Consider the following 25,416-nt stretch of genomic DNA (forward strand, 5'->3'; position numbering starts at 1 on the left):
AACAAATTTCATGAAATAAGTAAACCAAAATCCATAAGAGAGGCTATATATGATCTCTTAACGAAAAACTTGAAGACTAATGTAATGTTTTAAATATTAACGAACCAAAATTAAGAAAATGAAAAAAAAATGTTCAATGACTAAAATCAAACTTTCAAAAGTTCAACCACATCAACAAATAGAAATCAAGCCAAAAACTAGATTTAAAGTTTGATCTAATCAAATATAACAAACACTTAATGGCTAAGCCCCAAAAAATAGGGACTGTATCATAATATCGCTTCACCAAATTTTGCTTCCATGATGTATATCCATGTCATATATCTTCCTCTGAACGAATGAACCTTGAAAACTTTCTTAATATTCCAAAGAAATTTAATATTTATATAAACACACATGTTAAACAAAATCTTATAAAACCTATCAAAGAAGAAACGTAATCAATTCATAGAGAAAGATATCCATAATGCATAAACCAAAGTAAAACACATCCTATGATCAGCCAAAATCCATCTTTCCAAAAAATAATCCATTGATCATCTATAGTTGACATTATTCACAGTCCTCCATCAACATTATTCACAATCTTAGATTGTTCAAGGTAGCTTAAGAGGAGGCAAACCTTTTCAGAAGAAAATTACCATGGACCAAAGGAAATGAAGAGAAAATCATAACATATTAACTTATTTCCTCTTGTTGAATGAAATGAAGATTTTTTAGCACAATACAACTTTAAAGTTTGTCCATTCTACATACCTTGGCATCACTCGTAGCAAAAATATTTTCTTCAACCTCAGAAATATCCATTGTTCAAAAGCTCACTGTTAAAATCAATATTGAATGCTTATGTCATCTGCATTGCGAGACAATTATAAAACAATTTGAAGAAAGAAAAAATGAAATTCTCCAACGATAACAAACACATTGTGCAACAACACATCTCAGGAAATTAGATAAGGAAAAAGGTAAAGTTAAAGTCAACCCACTTTACCTTGCTAAACTACAGAGTTCATTTTCTAATGCAAACTTGAAAAGAAAATAACTTGCTGAAAATGTGGAAAGGCTTCACTGTTTGAACAGTGGTCTTGAAGAGAAAGTAAGATTGTTAGAAGGCAATCTGGAGTTTAAAGGCAAATACATTCCGCAACAACAATCTCAGGAAATTAGATAAGGTTGAATTTTTAAATATGTTACCTTTTGTTTATAAGTTCCTCCATGTATAAATGTTTGAATTCTTCTTGCTAATCACTAACAGTACTTAAATGTAGATTCCATTGAATGTAGGCAGCAAAAGAAAAGATAACTAAGGTTCTTACGGACAGTGTGACAAAATTATCATCGTTTTTCTATGATTAGTAGCTATTCTTTCCCCCACTTGTAATGGATTTGAAAGGAATTGATGGAAGAGCGCGAGGAGAGGTGCACTCCTATGCCCTTATTGGGCTTTCACTTGTTTCGTTGGCCTGTACTTTCTTCTATTTTTGCCTTTGTTATTATTTTATATTTTTTCTCAAATGTGTTTGTCAATGTTTGAATTTCAATATTATTGTATGCTTCTTTTTACATAGATTTTTTTAAATTCAAAACAAGGTACATTTTAAAACTAGGCACATGTTTTAATTCAATATTATTGTATGCTTCTTGTTTTTTTTCTAGTTTTAAGTAGCATATGAGATTTTGTCAATGTTTATGTATAATAATCTAGTATTTATAGAGATTTTTTTCCACAATGTTTGAATTCAAATGTGCCTTGTTTTTTGGTATAATAACCTTGCAAAGGAAGGTGAAAACTGGTACGAATTTATCTTGGAACTAGAATGCAGAGATAAGACCTCTTGAACAATGAAAGATGGGAGAAGGTTAGGCTTTTTGAAAGTCTAGCTAGGTTATTGCTCTCTTATATGCAATTACAACTACAAGGATTGTAACACCCTCAAATTTGAAGTATTTCTCACAGTTTGTCTGTCGATTTTCTTATCTAAAATAATATTTGGTGTTTTGTTATTATAGTTTGGTATGGGAGAGAGAGTTTATGTATTTTTGCCTTGAGAATATAATGTTGAATTAATCGATTGGTTTGATATTGGCTCTTGAAGGTGTCATTGTGGACAATGTTCAAGTTTTTGGAGTAACGACAGGTTTGTTGGAGCTTAATTCTCTATCTACTTGGGTAAGTTCGTGGATATCACAATTGAATAAGGAAATGGGTTTGTGAAAGTATTGAGTTCTTGTCGTTATGTGTAGGTTTGTTTCATTGGACCTTAGTTCGAACAAGAAACTTAGGTAACCTTAAAGTAATAGGTTTCTACTACTAGCCTCTATATTAGATTTGAAATGTATTGACTGTACGGATCTCACTGAACTGAGTATGATTGACTGATATATAGTTGGAGATATGATGATTAATGTATAGTATGGTTGTCTGATATGTGGATGTGAACATGATGACTAACGTCTAGACTGGGTGACTAATATATTAATCTATGGACAATGTACTTTTGAACTGATGAGGGTGACACATATATATAGTTTATTTGTCTAATGTGTTATTATGCTACTGACTGTTATTGTGTTAGTATGGTTAGATTGATTGTAAATGTATTGAACTGAAATGGTTATATGATGGGGGCGCAATTTGGAAAGTACTATGAATTGACTGTTTGGTGCTTAGAATGGACTGAGGGAAAATTGTTAGCTTTGTCTATTGGGTAGTGTGCCTTGTAGGTTTTCCACGAGATCACCACCTGTTGTGCATCCTTCGAGAGCATTAGACTGATAGGTGCATTCCTCGGGAGCACTAGACTGATAGGTACATTCTTCGGGAGCACTAGACTGATATATGCATCCTATGGAGGCATTAGACTGATTATGTGTGTCCTACGGAATCACGAGACTGTTATGATGCGCGGTATCTTCCAATAGAAAGTTAACAATTTTAGTTTTCCCCTAACAGGACCAGTGGTGGGCCTTTTACTGGGTACCTTCCAATAGGATGTTTGTTGATTTTTTTTATTTAATTTTGTAAAGTCTTATGTTTAAAGGATGTATCTCATATTAAAGTAATGACTTCAATTTAGTTCGAAAAGTTGGATCGTTCCAAGTATTCTTCTTAAGTCGTATCACTGAGTTGTTGTTTCTTATGCCTATGTTAGGAACAATATTCACTATTTTCTTTCATTAATTAGATTGCATAACTTTTCGAAGACTTTGATTCAAAAGTTTGAATGACACGGCTAAAAACTATGTTTTGAGTTTGCGTTGTGGCCATGGTCTAAAAGGGAGAGAAAAGTTTATGAACACTGCCCACGAAAACAATCCACTGTTTCTCGAAAACGCACCCCCATTGTCCTCATGACCTACCGGCCGTCTCTTTTGATGCCGCTTACTCCTTCATCCTGGTCGATAATTACTCCACTTCTTCTCCTCATGTAAAGTATATATAATATATCAATAATTAAACGTTCTTACATCCTATGGACTTTGTAATCTCTGTTGTGAATTGAGTTGAGGTTATTTTTTAGTTTGATTTTACTGTGTTCATGGCGCAACTGAAAGAGTGGAGGGTTTTGGTTCCCTATCAAGTGGTGTTGGTGAGGTAGACAATAGGGAGGGGTGATTTGATTAATGATTTAAATGTCTTTTAAGTTTGTTTGTATCTTGTTTCAATTATGTCTAAAGAAAAAAAAATGTGTGTTGGCAATTACTTCTTATCTTTCTTCACTTATTTGTTTTTTCTCTCCTTCGTTACTTAGAAAAAGTAGGTGTTAGCTTCCAATTTTTTGTTCTAGTATACTATAAGAAGTTGCAAATTTCTCTATCTCATTCTCTGTCTTTCCATCCGTTTTTTCTAATTCCCCAACTGGGTGCTCTCCTAATCCTCTTCACTTGGGTGTTTTTCATTCATGGGTAACTTTTCAAAGTTTTGTTGACTATGTTGAAAAGCTTAAAGTTAATTTAAAGTATTCTTTAACGATCGTGTAGCAAAAAATAATGTTAATGGTCATTTACCAAATGTATTACATGTCGGGTGCCAATTAATGAAGGGGACATATTATGTATTTTTTATTGTAGGTTTGTGAACTTTTTTATTTTGCAGCTTTGTTATACTTTTTAAAAAACATCCTTATTTAATGGATACTAATTAATGAGAATAATTAATATATATTAAATTAAATTAAAGAGTACTAAATTTAACTTTAAATGAAATATTAATAATGCAAACTTCCCACACATATATATCTATGATTTTCCCTACTTCAACGATGGCAGAAGGAATGAATTATATATAACTTTAGAATTAATTATAAGAAGTATTTTATGACTGTGCTGTGATTAAATTGGAATATATATGTACATGAATATGTATAAAACTAGATATTTAAATTATATCATAAATCAAAAGCTGAGAGAAATAAAAAGATTTATTGAATCATTAAGCAGTTCATTGAATGACAACTTCAGGTTGAACCATCCAGTTTTTGACTTTGTATCATGGACTTTTTCGCTGCATTTAAATCAAACGTCGAAATGCGGCCATTTGGATGGTTCTTCCTCATTGGGTATTTAATTAAAACATAAATTACTTTTTAAATATTATATACATAATTAATAAATTGGCGAAATATTGGAATAATACCATATTTAACTTTTTCATTCAACTATTTCCGGTATCATCTTTTATGCATTCATTGTCTGATGAAATTAAAATATTTGTATGGTAATTTACTTCCAATTTTATGTTTCATTGTTCATTGTTTATCTATTTTAAACTGTTCAGCTTTCTTTTTCTTGGAGTTTATCCTTCTATAATTTAGAAACTTTAGAACTAAGAAAAGTAAAGGTAGTTTCTTGCATAAGAAAATAATAATAACTTTGCCATTCCTTTCATTATTTACTAGTTCGCAGTTATATAACACAAAGTAGAATAGCAACGCTTGGAATAAAACGAAATTAAAGGCAGAAGCGGCTTCCTATATTCCTCAATTCAAAATGAAACCACATCATTTCATCGAACTCCCCACAGGCATGCGCGTGCATCTTCAGGTAGAAAGGCAGACAGGGGACGACGCTAGTTTTGGAACTTCGATCCTCTTTCCAAAGGGGAAAAAAAAAAAAGAAAAGAAGAAGAAGAAGAAAATGAAAAAAGGTTGAATTAAAACTCGTTTTCGAGAGCAAGTTGAAGCCAATACAAAGAGTGTTGCATCAAGTCAGGGCTTAATCTGAACATCAAAACACAAAACTCCATTTGATTCAAAGCGCCATCGCCATCCAAGTCGCCTTCCCTCATCATGCTAAGAAGCTCTTCCTCAGCCATGTCACGCACACCCAAAAGCCAAGAGTTTCTCCTAAGGCTCTCCAATGTGATCACCCCTTTCTCTTTGTCCATCAGTACTTCAAAACCATTACACAGCTCCTTTATCAGCCCCTCTCCCCCCAATTTCTCTGCCATTACCGGAAGCAAATCCTGGAAATTAGCACCACCCTTTTTCGACATTTAATTTTTTTTTTTTTTTTTATTTGGGGTATGAGAATTTTGGTTGAAATTGTGCGAAACTTTGGGTGGAGAGGAAATTAAATTTATAAGGTGGAAAGATAGGAAAGTAAGAAAAGACGGAGAAATTGGAGAGATGCGATCTCTTCAGCATATGACAGCGCAGCAACAGAACAGACTCTCTCTCACGTTGCCCGACTTCTTTTCTTCTATTTGCAAATTGCAGCTCACCTTCCTAGAACCTTTGATTAGGCTATTCTCGTCATTTTCCATACACTATACCATTTTTCTTACTTTGCTTTAACACATGCTGTCATGAATGAGTGTTTTTAGTGAAACAAATCCATTTTTTTTTTAGTAAAAACAATGGGTTTTGTAACATTTTTAGATTCATGTCCATTTTTTTTTTTTGTTTGAAATATTTTCAAATGTTTTTATTTTAAAAAATGATTACCCGTTTTTTTTTAAAATAGAATAAAACCAAAAAATATTTACACCATATAATACAATTTTAAAAAAGGAAAAAGCTTACAAGTCTATAAAGCGAAATAACAAAAATACCCCGCGATTAATCGGTCACACACGTGTGAAAAATGATTTTGTACTCAATCTAATTGATCTCATATCTAGTCTTAACGATCTTATAGCAACAAGCTCGTAGGAAGTGTAATCGATCCTGTAGCAATTAGTGTAAATGATCTTGTACCCTTATATCAAGTCTAAACGATCTTGTACCCTTCTACCAAGTCTAAACGATATTGTAGCAAGTATCAACAATCTTGTACCCAGTTTAAACGATCTTGTACCCTTGTACTCAACCTAAACAATATTATACCCTTGTATCTAGTCTAAACAATATTGTACCAAATCTAAACGATATATTAGTGATAGTGGGTATATCCTTGTTTATCTGTAATAGACAACTGATCATTCAGAATATTGGTACACGATCATTTAGATCATGTACCAAAAGGAAAAAAATAAGATGAGAAATGAAGCAAGAAGAAATTTTGGAAGAAAAAATGAATAAATTGGTAAACATTTACATAAATAACCATAGTATTGTAAAATGAAGAAGAAGTAATAATACGAAGAGAATCACAGTACATTATTCAAGGACAAATTTAAAATTTATGAAAATACCATGATATTTTTATTTTGTTAGACGAATCCTAAATATTTTGGTGTTTTATTATATTTATGAAAATTAACGAAAGAGTAATGATTTATCTGACTTATGATTGAACAATTGAAGTTGATGCAAAAGAACTGACAGACATCCCTTTTATTTAAGAAGTTAAAAAAAGTGTTTAGTTGAAAAGGTCAAAATCTCCATTTTTAGAACTATCAGTGTTAAAATAAAAAGCAATCAAAAGTGACTAACCATACCATTATCAATTTAATCTTAAATGTATTATTACTTTTTTTATTGGTTTTGCAACTTCTTTTCTATTTTTCTTTTCTTTTTTCATTTTCCTTTACAATTCTTCTTTTCTCTTTTCCCTTTTTTTCATATCTTCTTAACTTCTTTTGCTTTTCTTTTTTTCCTTTTGTGTTACTTTTCTTATGTTTTTCTCCATTTCTTCTATATTCTTTTTCTTTTTATTTGTGTTTGTTTAAGTACCAAGCATTGAATTACAAGCATAGATAACATAAATAAAACATAGAGTATCAATAAAGTATTGAACATTGAACATTGAGTAGTGAATATCTAGTATCTAGTATCGAGAATTAATGATCGAACTTAAATATCAGCTAGTATATAACATAAAACATAAAACATAGAGCATACAACATTGAGTATCGATCATTAAACATCGTGCATAGTGTGTAGAGTATTGTGCATCGAGTGATGTTATTAGTTGCAAATGAATAGGTAGTTTTTCAGAGATGAATTGATAAATTTAGAAGGTGCTAACACAACCTAAAGACCACCTTTCTACTATATTAGGTCATTTTCCACTCAGACTTCCAAATGGAGGTCATTCGTATAGATCATCCAAATGTCAATATTAAATATCTATAAAATTTCTATCTAGTCCACAATCTTTAAAATCTCATTCTTCTAACCTAAAGTCTTGTGCTTGATTTTAATTTAGTTGCTAATTAAATTTCAAAACCTAACAACTTGGCGATCAATGCTCGAGTTTCTATCAATTTGATTGTAATATTTTAAGATTTAAACTTTTAACTTCTTTACTATAAACTTTCAGCATGCATTAGTCTACCTTAATTAATTTTAATTAATTATGAGAGTGCGTAAATTAAAATCAATTTTAGTAATGATGAAACTAGTGAAATTTCATTAATTACAATACTTCATAAAAAAATTTATCATATCCGAAAAAACTGCTAAACAAATTTACGAACTATAATAATATTTCATATTCTATCAACGTAAAATATAGATAGATTCTCTCAAATAACAAAATCTAATAAACTTCTATCATTTATAAAATCTAATTTTTTTTTAGATTTTTGTTATACTTTGTAAATGTTATACCTCATTAAGCTATATTTAAAAATGATGTTATTTTTAAATTGATTAATAAACATTAACCATTAATGATAAAGAGGAAGAATGAAAATTTAGTGAAAAATCCTAATTAGAAGTATAAATAAAGTATATATGGATCAAAAAATGTAATAAAAACTCAAATATAAACAACAAAATTTTTAACCTTTTATTTTTTTTGGATGGTTTAGGGTTTAGGGTTTAGATTGAAAATTGAAATTTAGAGCCTACAGGCACACCAAATTATTTTTTGACTTGGTTTTCTTACAGTGATTTTAGGAAAAAGTCTGATTTTTTCAAGTCAATAGAGGAGCGTTTTGAAGAATGTGAAAGAAAAATTTATTATTTTGCTTTCCAGAAAGTTATGCCGTGGAAAAATGTGAACCAAATAAACCTTCTGAATTAAAAATATAGAAGGATAAAATGTAGTGAGAAATCATCCATTTGGAGTGAGATTTAAAATCTGCGAAGGTTGCGTTCACGCCTTCACTCTCCATTTGAACATTTTTTGTTCAAGACATGTGAACTGTGCAGAGCCACTTTTTTTTTCTCTCTCTCTTCACTTGCATCTTCTTTATCCAAAAGATTTCAAAGCGTGTCACCTACAGACAGCACCAAACGAAGTCGGGCAATGTTCCCACATCACTGAACACAATTAAATTAAATATAACTACAATCTTATAGTTTCATTACCATTTTATATCTTGTTTCCGACAACGAATTTCATTGATTTGTTGTCTCGTCAGACGTGTTCATTTCAATTTAATAAATCGGTGCCATTTGAAATCTATATCAATGAATCTGAATTTTGTTGACTGTGATTAAGGAACACTCTGGGCAGTTTCCGATATGGTAATATGAATTATATTAATTCCCTCTTTTGTTAAGCGAGGGACTTTTGTCCGACGTCTTATGATAATATGAATAATTATCAAATTATGCTCCCTCTGTCCCTAGAAGGATCGTACTAACTCTTCCAATTCGCATTTGATCCTTCTAACGACACATGTTGAATTAGGTGTTCGTGATCACAATCCCATCATCAATAAAAAAATCATCCATTACATGAATAGAGATGGTTTCACTCAAACCAAACGTCATGTGATCTTGTGCCTATCATCTTTCACTTCTCTCAATAAGATGTAGTGCACCAATGAGCCACTAAATATGATGTCCATGTCCAAAAACCGTCCAAGTATTGCCTTCTTGAATAAAGCAAGTTGATTGGGGGTGAACTTCTCTTATACAAACAATCCCTGATTGGAATGTTGAATTGCCTACCATATTACATAGGAAGACATGGAAAAAAATTATTAGTCATTCTATGAAATACTCAATACTCCACCAATGCATGCTACTCGATACAAGATAATGCCCAATACTCACTCCTCAATCATATTACAAGTTTCTCGCTACCCACTACAAGAAAAACCATCTACTACGAGTTATTTTGGATTTAAGAGAGATGATGAAAAAAAATAAACTAAAGAAATTATAAAAAAAGAAAAAGAAAAAGATTGTTCATTAGCTTTTCAATGGACCATAGTTACACTTAAGGTAGAGAGAAAAAAAATACCAAAATCAACAGAGGAACTTGGGCTACTCAAAATTTCTTCTCATCTTTTTCTCTTGCTTAGTTTCTGTACAATATTATCCCGAGAAGTTGTTCATTAACTTTGGTAATGGTTGGCTACTTGGCTACTTGGTTTAGTTTGTCAAATAACTGTTTTAACTTTTTAGTTGACAATTTCACATAAATTAAGGGTTTAGAGTTTTGTATTAGAATATTAGGAACTAACTTTATTTTGAGTAAAAGTTCATTATCTCAATTCTTGGAGAGATTATAGGCTTTTCCATATGATACCCAAAAGTGTGAACTCATTCAAAGAGTGAATTCTATGAACTTTCATGTGGTGGGCAATGAGAAAATAGGTGCCTTGATTTATCCTCTTGTGCATGTTCCCAACAAAGCACCGCACCTGCCACCTATTCTAAGAGTACTAGTTAGGGATATATAGTAAGATTGGTAGGATATCAGTAAGGGGTATTATGAGTAATCAGTTAGTGGTGCCTTAGTTATAAATAAGAGGAGTTGGACACCTTAGGGGTGGATCTCTGTGGTGAAAGTTTTGAGACTTTGGGAGAGAGAGAGCCCTCTTGAAAGGCTATTGATATATTGTAACTTCTTTCCATAGTGAAATATATTACTTTTTTTGTGTACTTTGTATTTCCTTACTTTTTTTTTTTTGTTACACACCTTTACATTTTCTTGAAAGATATTAAGCACTTAGTAGATGTTGATGATGAAAATTTTTTGAACGGTCCTTAGCGGTCCATATTTTTTTAACGATCCTTAGTGGTCCATATTTTTTGAACGATCGAATCATTGAGTTCTATTTTAGCTATCTAATCACAACCCATCCTTCCAACGACCTTCTATCTCCCCCTTCTTTTGTTAGGAATTTGGAGTAAGGTAAATGACCCTATTGATACTCTTTCTATTAGGTTAATGATTCTTCACATGATTGAATGAGTGATATCTGGTTTGATTAATCTTCATTCTTTTGAGAAATTAGATGTTGTTAGCCATACAACTTTAGTGTCTTCAAATTTGTTGTTGTAATCTTAAGCTACCATTCGTTGTTGTCTTGATGTTTAGTGTAATTCAAAATTAGGGGTAGACATTCAAATATGTGTTGATGTTTAGTAATGATCCTAAACAAATATGGAGTATTTTTTTCTACATAATATGTTTAGCATTAACATCCAATATCAAAGGACGTTGACAAATATATACTGATGTTTAGTATAATGATCCTAATGTTGATTATGTTGTTAAGAGAAAACTACTTTGATGCTAATTGTTATCAGTTGAGGGTACTGATAAATATCTTGTTGTGATGTGGAAACAAGGAAAGAAATGGCAAGCCAAGCAGCTAGTTCTATCAATGGTAGCATGAAGGCAAGTCTTTTGTACTTTTACACTCATACATATTAATCATCTTAAAAAAGATAGTGTCTACTCATGTGTATTATACAGTTTATTTGGACGGAGCATATATCAATGAAATGATGCTGAGAGGTATGGTTTTCTTATTCAAAATATGTCATTCTCATCATTTTTTTGGTTGAGTAAAATGTTCGCTTCTAGAAGGGTATTGAGTCTTTTTCTATGTTCAAAATATACTTGCTCTTTATATATATCTTCTTTATTCTCATGATATTATCTGTTAATCATTTTTTTAAAATTATTAATATGTGATTAAGACTAATTCTGTGTGCGTTGGAAATTTTAGGATGTTGCTGTGAAGATTCTGGTGGAAGAAGATCTTCATACAAAACGTTTTGATGAGTTTCTTAGGGAGGTACATGTCTAAATTTTTAAACCCATAATATTCTCGCCCAAGATGTGAGGATTGTTAATGTGATTGTTTGGAAATTAGGATTGTGTTTCATGGGACTCAACACACAAACTTATTGTAGGTAGGCTATTTGTTTGTTTTTTGGTGGTGTGATGACGTGTTATTGAATACGGATCATTGCATGCAAAATGCTCTCCACTATTTTTTTCATCATGTGAGTTGACATGATCATTGCATGAAAAATGCTCTCAATGTCTCCACCACCTACTGTGACATCTGCAAGTGCAAGTTTTCCTAATGCTTGTCCAAGTGTAAGCGAAACAATGAGGTTTACCTGGGTGATTTAAGGTCGAACACAAAGAATTTATATATCAAAGCTTAGTTCTAGGGTCTACTTATCAAATGAGTTAAAAGAATATAAAAAGAATTAAGACTACATAAGTATCCTAGAGAGGCTATAAAGTTAACTTAGTGAGGGTTCTTGTCCGAATGGAAGAATGGATGAACTAACTTGTGTTAAGGAAGAGGTTGAAGGAATGTCTTATACTATCAAGCGAATAAGCTATACGACAACTTCAATGTGATATAAACCGCTAAGCTATCTCATCATTAAGACGTGCCTCTCTCGAAGTCATTGAATGCCACACTTGGTCTCCTTTCAGGATCCAAATGACTGAGACTAATTTAGTGATCTATATCTAGAAGTATTTATTTATACTACTTAAAGTGCTTCACGTTTAAGGATAACAACCTTTCGGCACCTATTGTCCATGCTTCTTCACCTTTCAGGATACAAATGAGGGAAGTCATCTCGTAAGGTTGAGAAAACTCTTCCTTACTTCTGTTAGTCATGTCCTTGCTACTTACCCTCTCTGGTAGTTGGCCACATACACTGGCCAAATTGATGAATGTAGCTCGACTAACACAACAAGCAATAAAAATAAAGACTACTTATTGAGAATGAATCATAAACCTAAACTATAAATAACTAAAGATAGATGAGTAGTAAACAAATGGATGGATTGAAAGTGTATAAATGTACGTTGTATTAAAGAATAAAGGCATTCGGCTACTGTACAATATAGAAACATACAATATAAAGAAATAATAAGATGAGAATAGAAGAGAAGGAATACAAGTTAGGGGAGGTGAGAGATGTAGTTTAGGCAAGAAGCTCTCACTTTACATATTGAACAAAGAGAAGAAAAGAATATACTTTACAACCAGTGGTAAGGCTAATCCTTGCCACTGACTCTTTAGGAACGATCGGTCAGTATAGACGTCTGGCCTTATGACCCATATAAGCCTTACACTTTTTCTTGATGGAGATATAGCTTCTTTTATAGCAACTTTTGGCGGGTAATCTATTGCTCTAACTATGTCAGTGGCTGAAAGTTGTCCTTTTCATCAAGTCACATTACTTGAACTACCACTTTTGTCTTCTAGCAAACTTCTTCTCTCGTAATGATTTGGTTTTCTTGCCTTATCTCCTTGCAAGTTCCTCTGTGATTTGTCAGCTTGTTCTTTTGTTAATAATTCTGCATTTGGATACTAAAAACAGGGTAAAAGCAGACATGAAGTTCATGTAAAGTGTATTTCTAAACAATTATGTGTTTGCAATATAAGATACGCGTTTTGACACATTTATCATGCGTTTTGGTCTCATTAGTCTACCTAAAAGGCCATAATACTTGTATTGTTACAAGTGATCAGCCACATGCCATTTAAGTTCTGAAAAGCTGCAGCGGCGCTTCACAAACGGTCTTTTTGTACTTTTTTAACTTTTGTGCCAACCAATTTTGTCTGCTAGTGCATCTAAACGCCTAGTTTTTTTTGCTGAATGCATTGGTAGGACACTTCTTCTGGCCTAGACGTTGGATTGCCAAGCTTCACTTCTTTTGCCTAAAAATCCTACGATATAATCACTAGAACATGGTAAAACAGAGATAAGACTCTTTCACTCTAAGTTAGTCACAAGTTAGCCAAATCGCCTACTTTTTCCTTAATTTTCTTTTATTCTCATGTGTTTGGACCTCATTATTTTATATAAAAGACGACAATAACTTCTATTTTTACAAGTGATTTCACCTACACTTCCCCCAAACACATATTATCATAACAGTAATTTTATCATAACCTGACGTTTCTTCCAAACACACCCTTAATTTTTTTCAAAAACTTACATCCCAACAGCCCAATTGAAAAATGGGCTTGCCTCTTATTAGAGGCCCATTTACGATGTCTTCACAAACTCTGACCGAGGTGCTCCGCAGTTTGAACTTCAAGCCGGTGGATGTAGCGATGGCTAAACTGCTTCCACTGCGTAAGCTTTCAAGGATACTGAAACTGCCGTCTTATTCTTCTTGCTCTTTCAGAAAGTTCCCTCATCTTCTTGAAGCTTCGAGTCCTCTCATCCATATCTTCAATAATGTTCATCAATTTCATCCTCCGTCTTTTTTACGAAGTTTCTGCTCCCGCCCTCTGGATATAGTCGGTGATGATTCTCGAGGCCCGGCCACCATTGATTACAGGTAATTTTTTCTTTTCCTTTCCTTTATTTTTCTGGGATTTTAATCTTATTTTAAGAGAAACTGTGTATTTGATGCGAAATCTTGTAGAAGTGAAAGTAGTAGGTACCAGCCCTTTCCCCCAAATTTTGTTTTAGCAATTTTGAAGCATTTGCTATTTGCTGATTGTTTTTTGGCTACGTGATTCGTGAATTCTTGTTTCCCTGTTTTTAATTGTTTTCTCTTATCTGATTTTAAACGAAACAAAAATTGCTTCGTGTTCCTTCAATAAAGTCTTGGATGTCTTGCCATCAGTTCAATTTTCTTTGAATGTAAACATTAAAAATGTAACTGATGGAGTTTTCCTTGTGCTCCAATGTAATAATAGAATGAATTTGATAGTGAGGAGGTCAAGTGATCTTGGCTAATGTTTGCTGCAGCTCTCTGATGCAGGAGGGAGAGTTTCACAGACTAGCTGATTTCGCAATACAGGGACTGCAAGAGAAATTAGAGGTAAATTTGTATCATGGAAGTTGGTTTCATATTATTAGCCAAAGGTAACTACTGCATAATTAGGAATTGCTGTTCAGATTCTGTGAACTTTATTTCTTTGCTTGCCAGGAATATGGTGATAATCTCCAAATTGATGGCTTTGACGTGGACTATGGGGTGAGAATGCCTAAGTAGTTCTAAAATTAGTTTAATTCATTTCATATTAATGGATGTTTAAATTTGTCCGATTTTCATTAAGCAGAATGAGGTACTGACCTTAAGGCTCGGCAATCTTGGCACTTATGTCTTGAACAAACAAACGCCAAACAGACAAATTTGGCTTTCTTCCCCTTTGAGGTATGAATTATGCTTCACGAATGATTAGAATCTACAATGTTTATCCTTTCCATTTGTTTCAAAGATCATTTCATACCTTCTGTCCATTTGATGACGAAGTCCAGCACTCATCTTTTTAACTTATATGAGCGTTAAAAGATTACTTGATCTTATTCTGATGGGGGGGGGGGGGGGGGGGGGGGGGGGGGGGGTCAGAAGTTGGAAAAGTTCTTTTATATAATAAACACCCTCCACAAAGGATCAATCGTACAAAAATATCCCTTTTATATACTCCTTGTATTCTTTCATTGTTTATTTTTTCGTTATTTCATGATGGAAGTTCATATTCTTTTTTAGGGAAAAAAAAAAAAAAAAACCCATCGTGACAACCTTAGTTATGTACTATCTTGCAGTGGTCCATCAAGGTTTGATTGGGATCAGAACTCTCAGACTTGGATTTATAGGCGGAACAAAGCAAACCTGTTGAGTCTTTTAGAAACTGAATTGACGCAGCTTTGTGGTGAGCCAATTGATCTTTCTTGAGTCATTTCAAATAACTGGGTCATGTTTGGTTGTTCTGAAGCATTTAGATGCGTATTTATGTTGCTCGTTCAGTTTGGTTCATGTTATTAACTATGGACCAGAGCCCTACTTTTCTTAATTTCGTTCTATCTGTTGCATGTTATATGAAATCACATGTTAAAAAATTCCCAGTGTTTCAACTATAACAATAATAATTAACCTACACTTAACTGAGCATGGCTCAATTACTCATGATACGAAAGTTCTTTTTAAAGGTCAGTAATGTATGTTTCCACTATTGGTTACTGCTAAAATTTCTGTGTATGGTTATATACACGATATTGCAATCTATTAGAATTTAGGTGAGAAGGGAGTAGGTATGGTTATTGAAATTGTTAATTTGTTGAGACTTGTAAATATTAGTTAGGGAGGGTTGGAGAAGTGGGAGAACGTCAACTAGAGTACAAGGAGTACGTCCAGCGGTTCCACAATCAATCCATACAATTCAGGTCAAGGATTTCATCAATTTGGAAGCATAATCCGCCTACATCTTTTATTCGGATGAAAACCGAGTTAAAATTAATTTTAAATTAAAAATGGTTAAAAAATTGATATGAAAAGGAACGATATTAGATGGATATTAAAGATATATTAGTAATTAGTTTACAAGCAGTTTGTTTGGAAAGTTGGCTATATAAATAGAGGGAATGGGAATGATGAGGAAACAATGAAAATTGGATCCATTTTACTTTAATTACACTAAATTAACATGCAAAAGCACTTAATTTAAATTGAAATTAGTTTCTTTTTTAAATCATAACTTCAAAACCACTTGAATCTCCGGTCGAACACGAACTAGGCCATCATTAGAGTTGACCTACTATTTTCTAGACTCAAAGTAGAGTTGTGGGACTTGATGGATGAAGGAATACTCAAAGTAGAGTTGTGAGACTTGATGGATGAAGGAATCGAGAGGTAAAGATATTTTGGTGAAGTAGTTTGATTTTTACCAACTAAAAGTGAGTGGACAAATCCAACCCACTCAAGATAGTAACTAAAGGGGTCAACCCGAAAATCATTTTGAAAACACAATTATAAGAAAAAACAAACTGCAACATGCATGTTTGTTTTTCATCAAAGCTTAACACGTAGAAATCTACTAACCATTAATGGACTTTTTGTCGTCGTCATATAACAACACCTAGATCACTCATCTTAGTGGAATTTTTTTCACTAAGCCAATTGGTATTTTTCGTAATTAGTCAAATTCAAACTTTGAATTTTCAAGTTAAAAGTTGACATTTTAACTTTTTTATCATTCTGTCTGTGTTGACTAATTTCAACCTCTTGAGCATGAATTCACATTTATTTTCTCAAAATTTAAATTACATTTAAATATATATTATCGGTCAAAGTTTGACATTTCAAAGTCAAAAGTTAACATTTTGACTTTTTAACTTTTATTATTTTCATCATTTTCAAGCTTTCAAATATGATTTTGTATTCATATTCTTGATATTTAAATTACATTTAAACATAACGCTCTGTCTCTAAACAAAAAATTGACCACCATATTACATATATTTGTTGGTTTCTCTTTCTTTACCTATTTCGAATAATTCGAATCATTTCATCATAGTGTTCTAAGTTTATTCCATATGAGTAGAAGTAATTGGCTAAACTATTTTAGACTGAGTAAATCAACATTCGTTAATTAACTGTCATTCCACTAACGTCTTATAGTTGCACTCCCTTCACTATAGATATATTTATGCCAATATAACCATGACTAGTAAGTTCATCATTCGACTGGGTCAAAATTATCGTACCTCTGAGATCACATCTTGTTCCTTAAGTTTTACTAATTCTCTAATGAACAATTGGTCTATTGTTCAACTTATAAATGAAATTCCTCTCGAGTCAATCAAAGGGTGGAGCCACTTATTCAAGACCTGGACTCAGTACTTAAGGGAACAACCTATCTACTATCCCTATAACATGTAGAAGTGAATTATATCTTGCACCTCTACGTCCCCAACTATCTACCTGGTCTTAACCCTGAAATGAGAGACTTATTGGGTCAGTGATATTGAGCTACCTCCACCTATGCAGATCTAAAAATAATTTCATGTGAACAGAAGTTCATACTTAACTTAGAATTAAGATTAATTTAGGGGTATTTTTAAAAATAGCAAAATAAATTAAAATATTTATAGCAAAATTTTAGATTCTATTACTGATAGCATATCAATGAGTATTAGTGATAGAATTTGTTATAAGTTATAAATATTTTTTAAAATCTACTATTTTTTAAAAAAATTCATTAGTTTATTTAGGTCACCAAAAAAAAAAGAAATAGTCAGTTTTAAACAGTAAACAACTTTACAACGAAAATGTAACTATTTCATGGTTTAGTCTTATGTAAACTCTCTACATAAGATGCCTCTACTTTCATGTCTTCACATGAACGATTCAGGATCACATCATTTGTGCTAACTATAACGTTCCCAAAATAAGATGTTAAAATTTTACTCAATTGCATATGATGGGTACCAATTTATTAGATAAGTTGTGATTAGAAACTAAAATGGATATGCTAAGATTTTGGCTAATAAATTAAGTCTATTTGTAATCATTATTGTAATTAGCCTGAGTTTTATTATTTAAATTGTATGACAAATGGATTGTATTTTATTTTTTTCTAACCATTAGAGTTGAAATTAGGTTGTAATTGCTTCAATCCGAACAGAAAGAAATCAAAGAAATTAGAGAAAAAATGGCACAGACCCGAAATTAGGCTTCAAAACCCAAAACCCAAAACCCAACATGGATTCGGCTTGCGGTTGGATTTCCAATCCATCTGCCCGAAGCCCGCACTTACCTTTTAAAGCCTACTATATGACATTTACCTCCCTCCTAAGCTTGGGGCATTTATTGGTTTGGTGCCAAATCATCCTGCACACACGACGTTGCATCACTTGGTGGTTTTCCCCTTTAGCGAAGAAAAAAACACGAAGCTAGATTGAGTACTTGAGGGCGAAGTTCACTTACCTCTTTTAGGAGCACACGAATGAAAATTTGGGAAGATTTGGAAGTGACAACACAAAATGAGGCTTTATGGATTCTGTCTCTGCAACAGTGGTCGTCAGCTGAAACAAAGTTCAAACGAAAGTAATGAAGACAACTAAATTTGAACAAAATAATAATAAAAAAAAAAACTCTGTTGTGATACCATGTTATTTTTGTATAATGTTGAACAATTAGCTCGCCTTGAAACACAATGATTAGCAAAAAAAAAAAAAGGACTCTTAACTGACACAATATACAAGAGAAATATGAAAGGAAAAGTAGTAATACGAAAAATATCAAATAAAATTAAACTCAAATATCATAATTAATTTTAGGAAAAATGCACTTTTGGTCATTCAAATTTAAAGTTGATGTTTATTTCATTCCTAAGATTTCAAAACATAGACTTTAGCCTCAGGTTTACAAATGTTGACGGTACCATTAAGACTTGGATGGAATAACAATGCTAATTTATTCAATTACATGGCACAAATCTATTTAATTTGTTATAAGATATATTAAAATTTTAACCTTTTAAAAACACAATAATAAGCAAAATTAAAATTATTTACCGTATATTAAAAAATCTAAACTGAATTTTCTTCGACCACTTGTGTTTGGAGACTTCTTCAACTAGATTTTTTTACACAAAACGCAGTTAGAAAATAATTCTTCAACCACTTCTTTTTTGTTGACACTGCAGCTGGTAGAAAGTAAGGAATTTGCATTAAATACCAAAATCTTTTAATAAAATTAAACCCCTTTAGCATATTGCAAATGTGATAATATTTATTAATAATATTAGATAAATAAAAAATTATGTTAATTTATTTTTATAAATACCAAAGTTACCCACTTTCCTTCCTCCTACCCTAGTATAGTTGGAATAGTGCAATTAAACTTTCAAAATATAATAAAATTTATATGCCTGCTTTTTCATTTTTTAGTTTTAATTATGTTTTTTTAGTATAAAACTATAACACATTAAGAATACTTTCTACGAGAGGATTGTAAACCTTACAATTCTTAATATTATTGATTATTAATAATTAGTATACTGTTGATGATAAATAGCTATTATATAAAAAGGTGGAAGGTAAATTAATAATAGGAAATTTGTTCATACATAAAAAATCTTTCAATAAAATTGAGCCCATATCACCATTGCAAATATGGTAAAAATTATTAATAATATTGGACAAATAAAAAATGATGATTTATTTTTATAGATACCAAAGTTACTCCATTTCCTTCCTCCTAATCTTATCGGATACAAAATGATACACATCACCTACATGCTTGAACACCTCCTCGAAATCGAAATAGAGATTCTTATCTGGATGCAACAGTAAAGCGAGCTTCTTGTATTATTTTTTTAGTGTGTAGTGAGCGAATGACTCCACTTGAAGAATCTGGTACTAATTGTCTGGAGAATCGGCCACAACTGAAAGAATCTTAAAGGAAGTGAGTATCTCAGTGTCAGTGTTAAGGTTTGGATCGAGGCAATGGACTCACTTGTCGTACTTGAAAGAAGACTTGATATTGAAATAATCTTTGAACCTCTTCTCGGTCAATTCTCTAAGACTCTGAGCTTCTGATTTCTCTTTGGTTACTCCATTCATATTAATAGAGCGACGACGATGATGGCGGAGGAGGGAGTTCTTAAGCGAAGTTTGCTGCCTTCATAATACAAACGAGAAAAAAGAGAATGAGGTATCACATGGAGCTCTGATCCACTTTGTTGTACGTGAAAATTTTATGACAATCAGAAGATAATTTGATAACAATTAGAAGGCAATCAAATTAAATGATTATTTCAAAAGGCTAACTAAAAGGTACACTTGCAAAAGTAGAAAAAAAAATTGTGATAATAGGGTCATGTTACTATATTTTCTAAATTGCAAAAGTAGCAAATTTAAAAGCTGATAATCCTTTAACACTCATCTGTTAGTTGTATGATATCACTAATTACTTATCCTATTTACCATATTTGCAATATGCAAAAAAATGTGTCATGGGCTGTTTTTTTCTAACTAAAATGAGAAAAATTAAAAATTAGAATGTAACAATTAAATGGTAATTAAATGTCTATTTCTTAAGGCTAACTAAAATTGAAAAAAAAAAACAAAGTAATCAGTACTTTGTCGTTGTGGCTAAACTTCCAACAGTTAGTTTTCATAGTGGGAATGAGATGATCGCTAATGTTATGTAGATTACAAAAATGAAGAATAATAAAAAAATCTGCGTAAAATTAGCAAAAAAAAAAAAAAATGTATGGTAATCAGATAACAATCATAATGTAATAGAAAAAATGTTAGCAATTGAAAGAAAATAGGATATAATTAGTTGATTATTGATAAACTACTTAGTAATTATATATATATATAAGGTTAGCAGATAGTAAATGATATCATATTGAATTAAATAATAATGAGATGGTAAATTAGTATTATTAACGATTAGATAATAATGTACATCAAATAACAATCAGACAATTATCAAATAGCAATCGATATCATTTGATAATTAGTGGTCATACAATTATATAGCAATCAAATGCAATTACACATATTTATCTATAAATACATTTTGGTCATCCAAGAATTTCAATTGGGTTGGGCTTGGTAATTTGTCATTTCCATAAAATTTGAGGAGATAGTTGCAAATTTAGCAATTAAATTCAAAATAATTAAGTATATAACAACATTTTAATTTTTTTTTGCAAGTATAGCAAAATTTGTCAAATTCTATCGATGATATAAGTCTATCACCAATTGACCATGTTGCAAATATTGGTCTATCACTGATACGAAGTTTATAGCGATACAAGTATTTTTTTAAATGTTGCTATATCCTTAATTATTATTGCTAAAATGGTCATCAATTGCAATTTTCCAAATGTAAAATGTTAAGTAATGATTTTCGTGGAATAGTTGCAAATTTAGCCGTTAAATGCAAAACAATTAAGTATATAGCAGCCAACATGAGCTTAGCTCAACTGACACTTGTATGTTTTGCAGCATTTTAAAAACATTTCAAAAACCATGTTGTAAATATTGATCTATCATTGATAGATCATGTAAATCTATTAGCTATATTTGCAATTTTTTTTAAACGTTGTTATATTCTTAATTATTATTCTTAAAATGATTATAATTACTTAATTTTTAATTTTCATTTTATATTTTGACAGGTAAATGGTTAGAAAACAATTTTTTTTTTTTTCTTTTGTCTTTGAACTTCTCCTTTTTTATCACTTCCACATGTCCCCTTGGCAACTTGATGGGGATGCCAACCCAAACTCTAACTCCGTATCTTTACGATCACACTCCGACACGGTGGCAGCACCGCCTGAGTTGGGCGGCACTTGAAAAGTAGCTCCATGAGAAAAGCTGGATGGCTTCAAATCTTGATCATTGATAAGTTGAGAAGCAACAAAATTTTCCACTACTCTCCTCGGTCACGTGATCCACAGTGTGCTAGACGCCGTAAAGTGGAGTAACCCCAATGCCCTGGTTGTAGGTGTAACGGAGCATAAAGTTGGTGGCGAAAGATGTGGGGATTTTTGGACTTTGGAAGTGAGGGAGTTGGAGGAAAACGGGTGGTGGAAGTGCAATTGGAGCTCTTGCTTGCAAGGAATAGTTGGGTGGTGAAAGATTAGTGGTTGGAGAATCAAGCTCTGGCATGAAGGAGACTTGGTTGTCCGTACCAGCACAGTGAGCCATAGTCACCGGCTTTTCTTACCATCGGTGACTAGTTTAGATCTTTTATAAATGGTAAACAATTTTAATTTTGCTTATTACTGTGTTCTTAAAAAGTTAAAATTTTAATACATTTTCTAACCAATTGAATAAATTTTTAACAGGTAATTAAATGAACTAGCCTTGTCATTTCATCTACCTCAACACTTAACCGTACAGTTGACATTCATTAGTTAAAAGTTAAGTTAGTCACTATTTAGAATCATTTTGTAAATTTGATTAGACTAAAGTTCATTTTGCCCTTAATTGTACGACTATAAAAGCCATATGAGTAATTGATGCCTTAAGATTACAACACTTAAACCCAGCGTTGCTATTGGGTTTAACTTCCACAACCAAATTGATCGACTAACATGAAAATCCAACACCTGGCTTAAAGGAAACGACTTCTCAAAACGTAAGAAAACAGAATGGAACGGAGAAGAAGAGGAACAGAAAACACAGTCCTTTTGACTAGTGAGAACTCCCACAAACGATAAAGTTTTTTCATGTCGAAGATTTAATGCCTATTTTCTCGTTTTTCCATACATTTTGTTGCCTTCTTCTTCAACCAACAATCCTCCATCTGCATCCAAGCAAAAAAGTAGACCGAAATTGATGTGATCAAAATTCCGAGTACTCTGCCTTGCATCACTGTCACTCCAAGACTCACCATAAGCAATCTAACGCTAGAATTGAATGCATAGCAACTTCTCCTGCTCCACTCCACCTCTCTCTGCTTCACGCCAATGGCTTCAATCCCACAGCCTGTTTTCTTATTCGAAATTTTGGGTTCTGATATTGAAATTGAAAAAGATTGTATTGAACCAGATGAAAGAGAAATCTCTCTGTTTTCTTGATTAATTCCGTCCAATTCTTTTTTCACCAATTCCCTGTTTTCCTTTACCGGAACCCTTACAGAATCCAGCGACAAACTTCGCTTCCGACCGTCAGATTTCGGTTGACGGTGGATTTTTCTCTCACGAACTCTTTTGATCTAAATCAGAACAAAATATTTATAAAAAGGAATAAAGTTAAAAAAAAATAAAGGACACCAAAATTCAGTACTGACCAGAATCGTACCAAAGACGATGGCTCTCGCAGTCCGAGAGAGAGCTGGCTTTGGCCGGAGAGAAATGGCGGAATTTGTGGAGCAGCGACAAGTGGGGCAAGATTGGGTTTGTTGGTCCTCCAGATCAAGATAAGCAGCCAATGTGGTGGTGGGTTTGGTGTGGCGAACGGTTGCCATGTCAACGCCGGGTTGGAAACAGAGCACAATGTTATTATTGTTCGAATAGACAAGTTTCTTTGGTTTCTCAAACACTATATAAAGAGACGGAAACGTGGATTTGTATGTTTGTGGATTGCGATTTGAAGTAGAAGTAGTACATACGGACGGGCATAGTCGTTATCGGCATAATCATTGAAACCATAAGAAGCAATACTCAAAAACTACAAAACTCAGTTTTTTTTATATATGCGCGTGTCTTTACCGAGGAAGGCGGCGACATTATAGAAATTGGACAAAATAATAAATATTGTTGTAAAATTATGGAACGAAACTATCACCACCTATGTAGCCCAGCAATATTTTTAAAAATATAATAAACCACTAAAATATTTACCATAATTTCAAAAATGAGAAGACAGATGCACGATAAAAATACAAAAATAAATATCACGCGTAATATATGTGAAAAACGACCGTTTAGATTATTTGTTTCTTACAATAGTATAAATTTGATAGTTTAGATTTGAAGTCAAATTTACACGATTTTTTAAAAAGACTTATTTGGTAAGAATCGTTTAGATTTGATCGTTTAAATTTGAATAGTCAAATCTAAATAAATTTTTTCATAATTTTTTCGTACACGATCGTTTAGATTTAGGTAGTCAAATCTCAATATTTTTTTTTTCAAGATTTTTTTGGTACACGATCATTTATTCTTGAAAAACGATCGTTTATATTTGGAACATGATCGTTTAGATTTGGTTATATAAATATCTCAACGATTTTCTTCACGATCTTTATATTTGAAATAACCAAATAACATTTTGAAAAAAATAAAAATAAATAAATCTTTTATATTTGCTAAACAAGTATCTTAAATCTTTTTGAAACTTTCATATAAATATCATTATTAAGAGATCCATATAAATATATTTTGACTGCATCCATAAGATGCATGTCCAGATTTTCCTACACAACCAAACCAGTTAAAAATCTTAATATGATTACATACACCATCGGAGAATGTGTCTCCTTATAATTAATATGAAGTCTTTGTGATAAACCTTGTGCAACTAATCTTGTTTTATATTTTGCGATTTCATTATCTTCAATTCTTTTTCTCACAAACACATATTTATATCCTATAGGTTTGACACCTGTGTTTGAACTACTAGTCCAAAAACTTACGTTTTGAAAGTGAATTTAATTATGCCTACAATTGCTTGTTTCCACAAATACAAATTACTATGTCGCCATTCTTCAATAGATTTTGATTCAAAATCTTCAATTTTTACATAATATCAAGAGCAACATTATATGCAAAAATGTTGTCAATTTTTTCCTATCACAACATAATTTATTGAAGTTTCATTATTATCCTCAGTTGTTTTATTTTCTTTGATATTCTTGCGAGGAGTCAAATTTTGGACTTTTTCTAAAACATTCATATACTTGATCAAATTATTGACTCTCTTACTTTTTCGAGGATATATATCTTTGAAACCCACTTGTCTACCACCCTTCTAGCGAGTTCTAGATTCATTAGTGACAACTTGTTGTGTTAGGATATCAATTTTTTATGGGACATTTGCAGCTTTTATATGTGACTTACTTACCCTTTTTTGCATCTACAAATTCATCTAGTAACTGATTTGCTATATTTTGTAAAAGAATTATTTTTTAACTTCAAGTTCACATTGATATGTACAAAGATCTAAATGAGACAATAATGATACATTCCATGTAATTTTTTTTTCCAACTTCTTAATTCTTCCTCCTTATGTTGGAACAATTGTCTCGTTAAAATGACAATCAGAAAATAGAGTAGTAAATACATCACTCGTCAAGGGTTCAAGATATTTAATAATTGATGGGGAATCAAATCTAACATACATTCTAGCCTCTTTTAAGGATCCATCTTAGAACGTTGTGGTAAAGCAATTAGAACATATACTGCACATTCGAAAAAATTTCAAATGAAACATATTTGGCTCATGGCCATATGCTAATTGTAATCGCAAATACTTATGGTAAGTTGCTGGCCTAATACGCACAAGTGACGCAACATGCAAAATAGCATGTCCCCACATCATACAGATGTAGGAAGCTTAGCTCTCATAAGTAGTGGCCGAGCAATTAATTGCAAACATT

General features: G+C 32.1%; 3 protein-coding genes across 3 annotated transcripts; 1 reads left to right on the forward strand and 2 right to left on the reverse strand.

Moving 5' to 3' along the window:
• Positions 1 to 4,848: 4,848 nt before the first annotated feature.
• Positions 4,849 to 5,655, reverse strand: LOC101212709 (calcium-binding protein KRP1). Its single transcript, XM_004140007.3, has one exon. The coding sequence runs from the start codon at positions 5,492 to 5,494 to the stop codon at positions 5,153 to 5,155; it is 342 nt and encodes a 113-aa protein (XP_004140055.1). The 5' UTR covers positions 5,495 to 5,655; the 3' UTR covers positions 4,849 to 5,152.
• A 7,903-nt stretch (positions 5,656 to 13,558) lies between these two features.
• Positions 13,559 to 15,499, forward strand: LOC101210597 (frataxin, mitochondrial). The gene is made up of 5 exons (XM_004139917.3): positions 13,559 to 13,899; positions 14,316 to 14,388; positions 14,497 to 14,544; positions 14,630 to 14,724; positions 15,117 to 15,499. Exons 1-5 carry the CDS (start codon positions 13,574 to 13,576, stop codon positions 15,244 to 15,246), a joined length of 672 nt encoding a protein of 223 aa, XP_004139965.2. The 5' UTR covers positions 13,559 to 13,573; the 3' UTR covers positions 15,247 to 15,499.
• A 6,770-nt stretch (positions 15,500 to 22,269) lies between these two features.
• Positions 22,270 to 23,809, reverse strand: LOC101210838. The gene is made up of 2 exons (XM_004139918.3): positions 23,107 to 23,809; positions 22,270 to 23,031 (listed from the first exon to the last, which is right to left on the reverse strand). The coding sequence occupies exons 1-2, from the start codon at positions 23,281 to 23,283 to the stop codon at positions 22,555 to 22,557; spliced, it is 654 nt and encodes a 217-aa protein (XP_004139966.1). The 5' UTR covers positions 23,284 to 23,809; the 3' UTR covers positions 22,270 to 22,554.
• Positions 23,810 to 25,416: the final 1,607 nt, after the last annotated feature.

This window comes from Cucumis sativus, chromosome 6, assembly GCF_000004075.3.
Source record: "Cucumis sativus cultivar 9930 chromosome 6, Cucumber_9930_V3, whole genome shotgun sequence".
In the NCBI taxonomy this organism is placed as follows: domain Eukaryota; kingdom Viridiplantae; phylum Streptophyta; class Magnoliopsida; order Cucurbitales; family Cucurbitaceae; genus Cucumis; species Cucumis sativus.

Bases quoted from the DNA above. Each gene is read 5' to 3' on its own strand.
- LOC101212709 (XM_004140007.3), bottom strand. From the start codon at position 5,494: ATGTCGAAAAAGGGTGGTGCTAATTTCCAGGATTTGCTTCCGGTAATG.
- LOC101210597 (XM_004139917.3), top strand. From the start codon at position 13,574: ATGGGCTTGCCTCTTATTAGAGGCCCATTTACGATGTCTTCACAAACT. The intron at 13,900-14,315 runs GTAATTTTTTCT...TGTTTGCTGCAG, and splicing joins CCGGCCACCATTGATTACAG to CTCTCTGATGCAGGAGGGAG. The intron at 14,545-14,629 runs GTGAGAATGCCT...TTCATTAAGCAG, and splicing joins GCTTTGACGTGGACTATGGG to AATGAGGTACTGACCTTAAG.
- LOC101210838 (XM_004139918.3), bottom strand. From the start codon at position 23,283: ATGGCAACCGTTCGCCACACCAAACCCACCACCACATTGGCTGCTTAT. The intron at 23,032-23,106 runs GTCAGTACTGAA...GTTCTGATTTAG, and splicing joins TCGTCTTTGGTACGATTCTG to ATCAAAAGAGTTCGTGAGAG.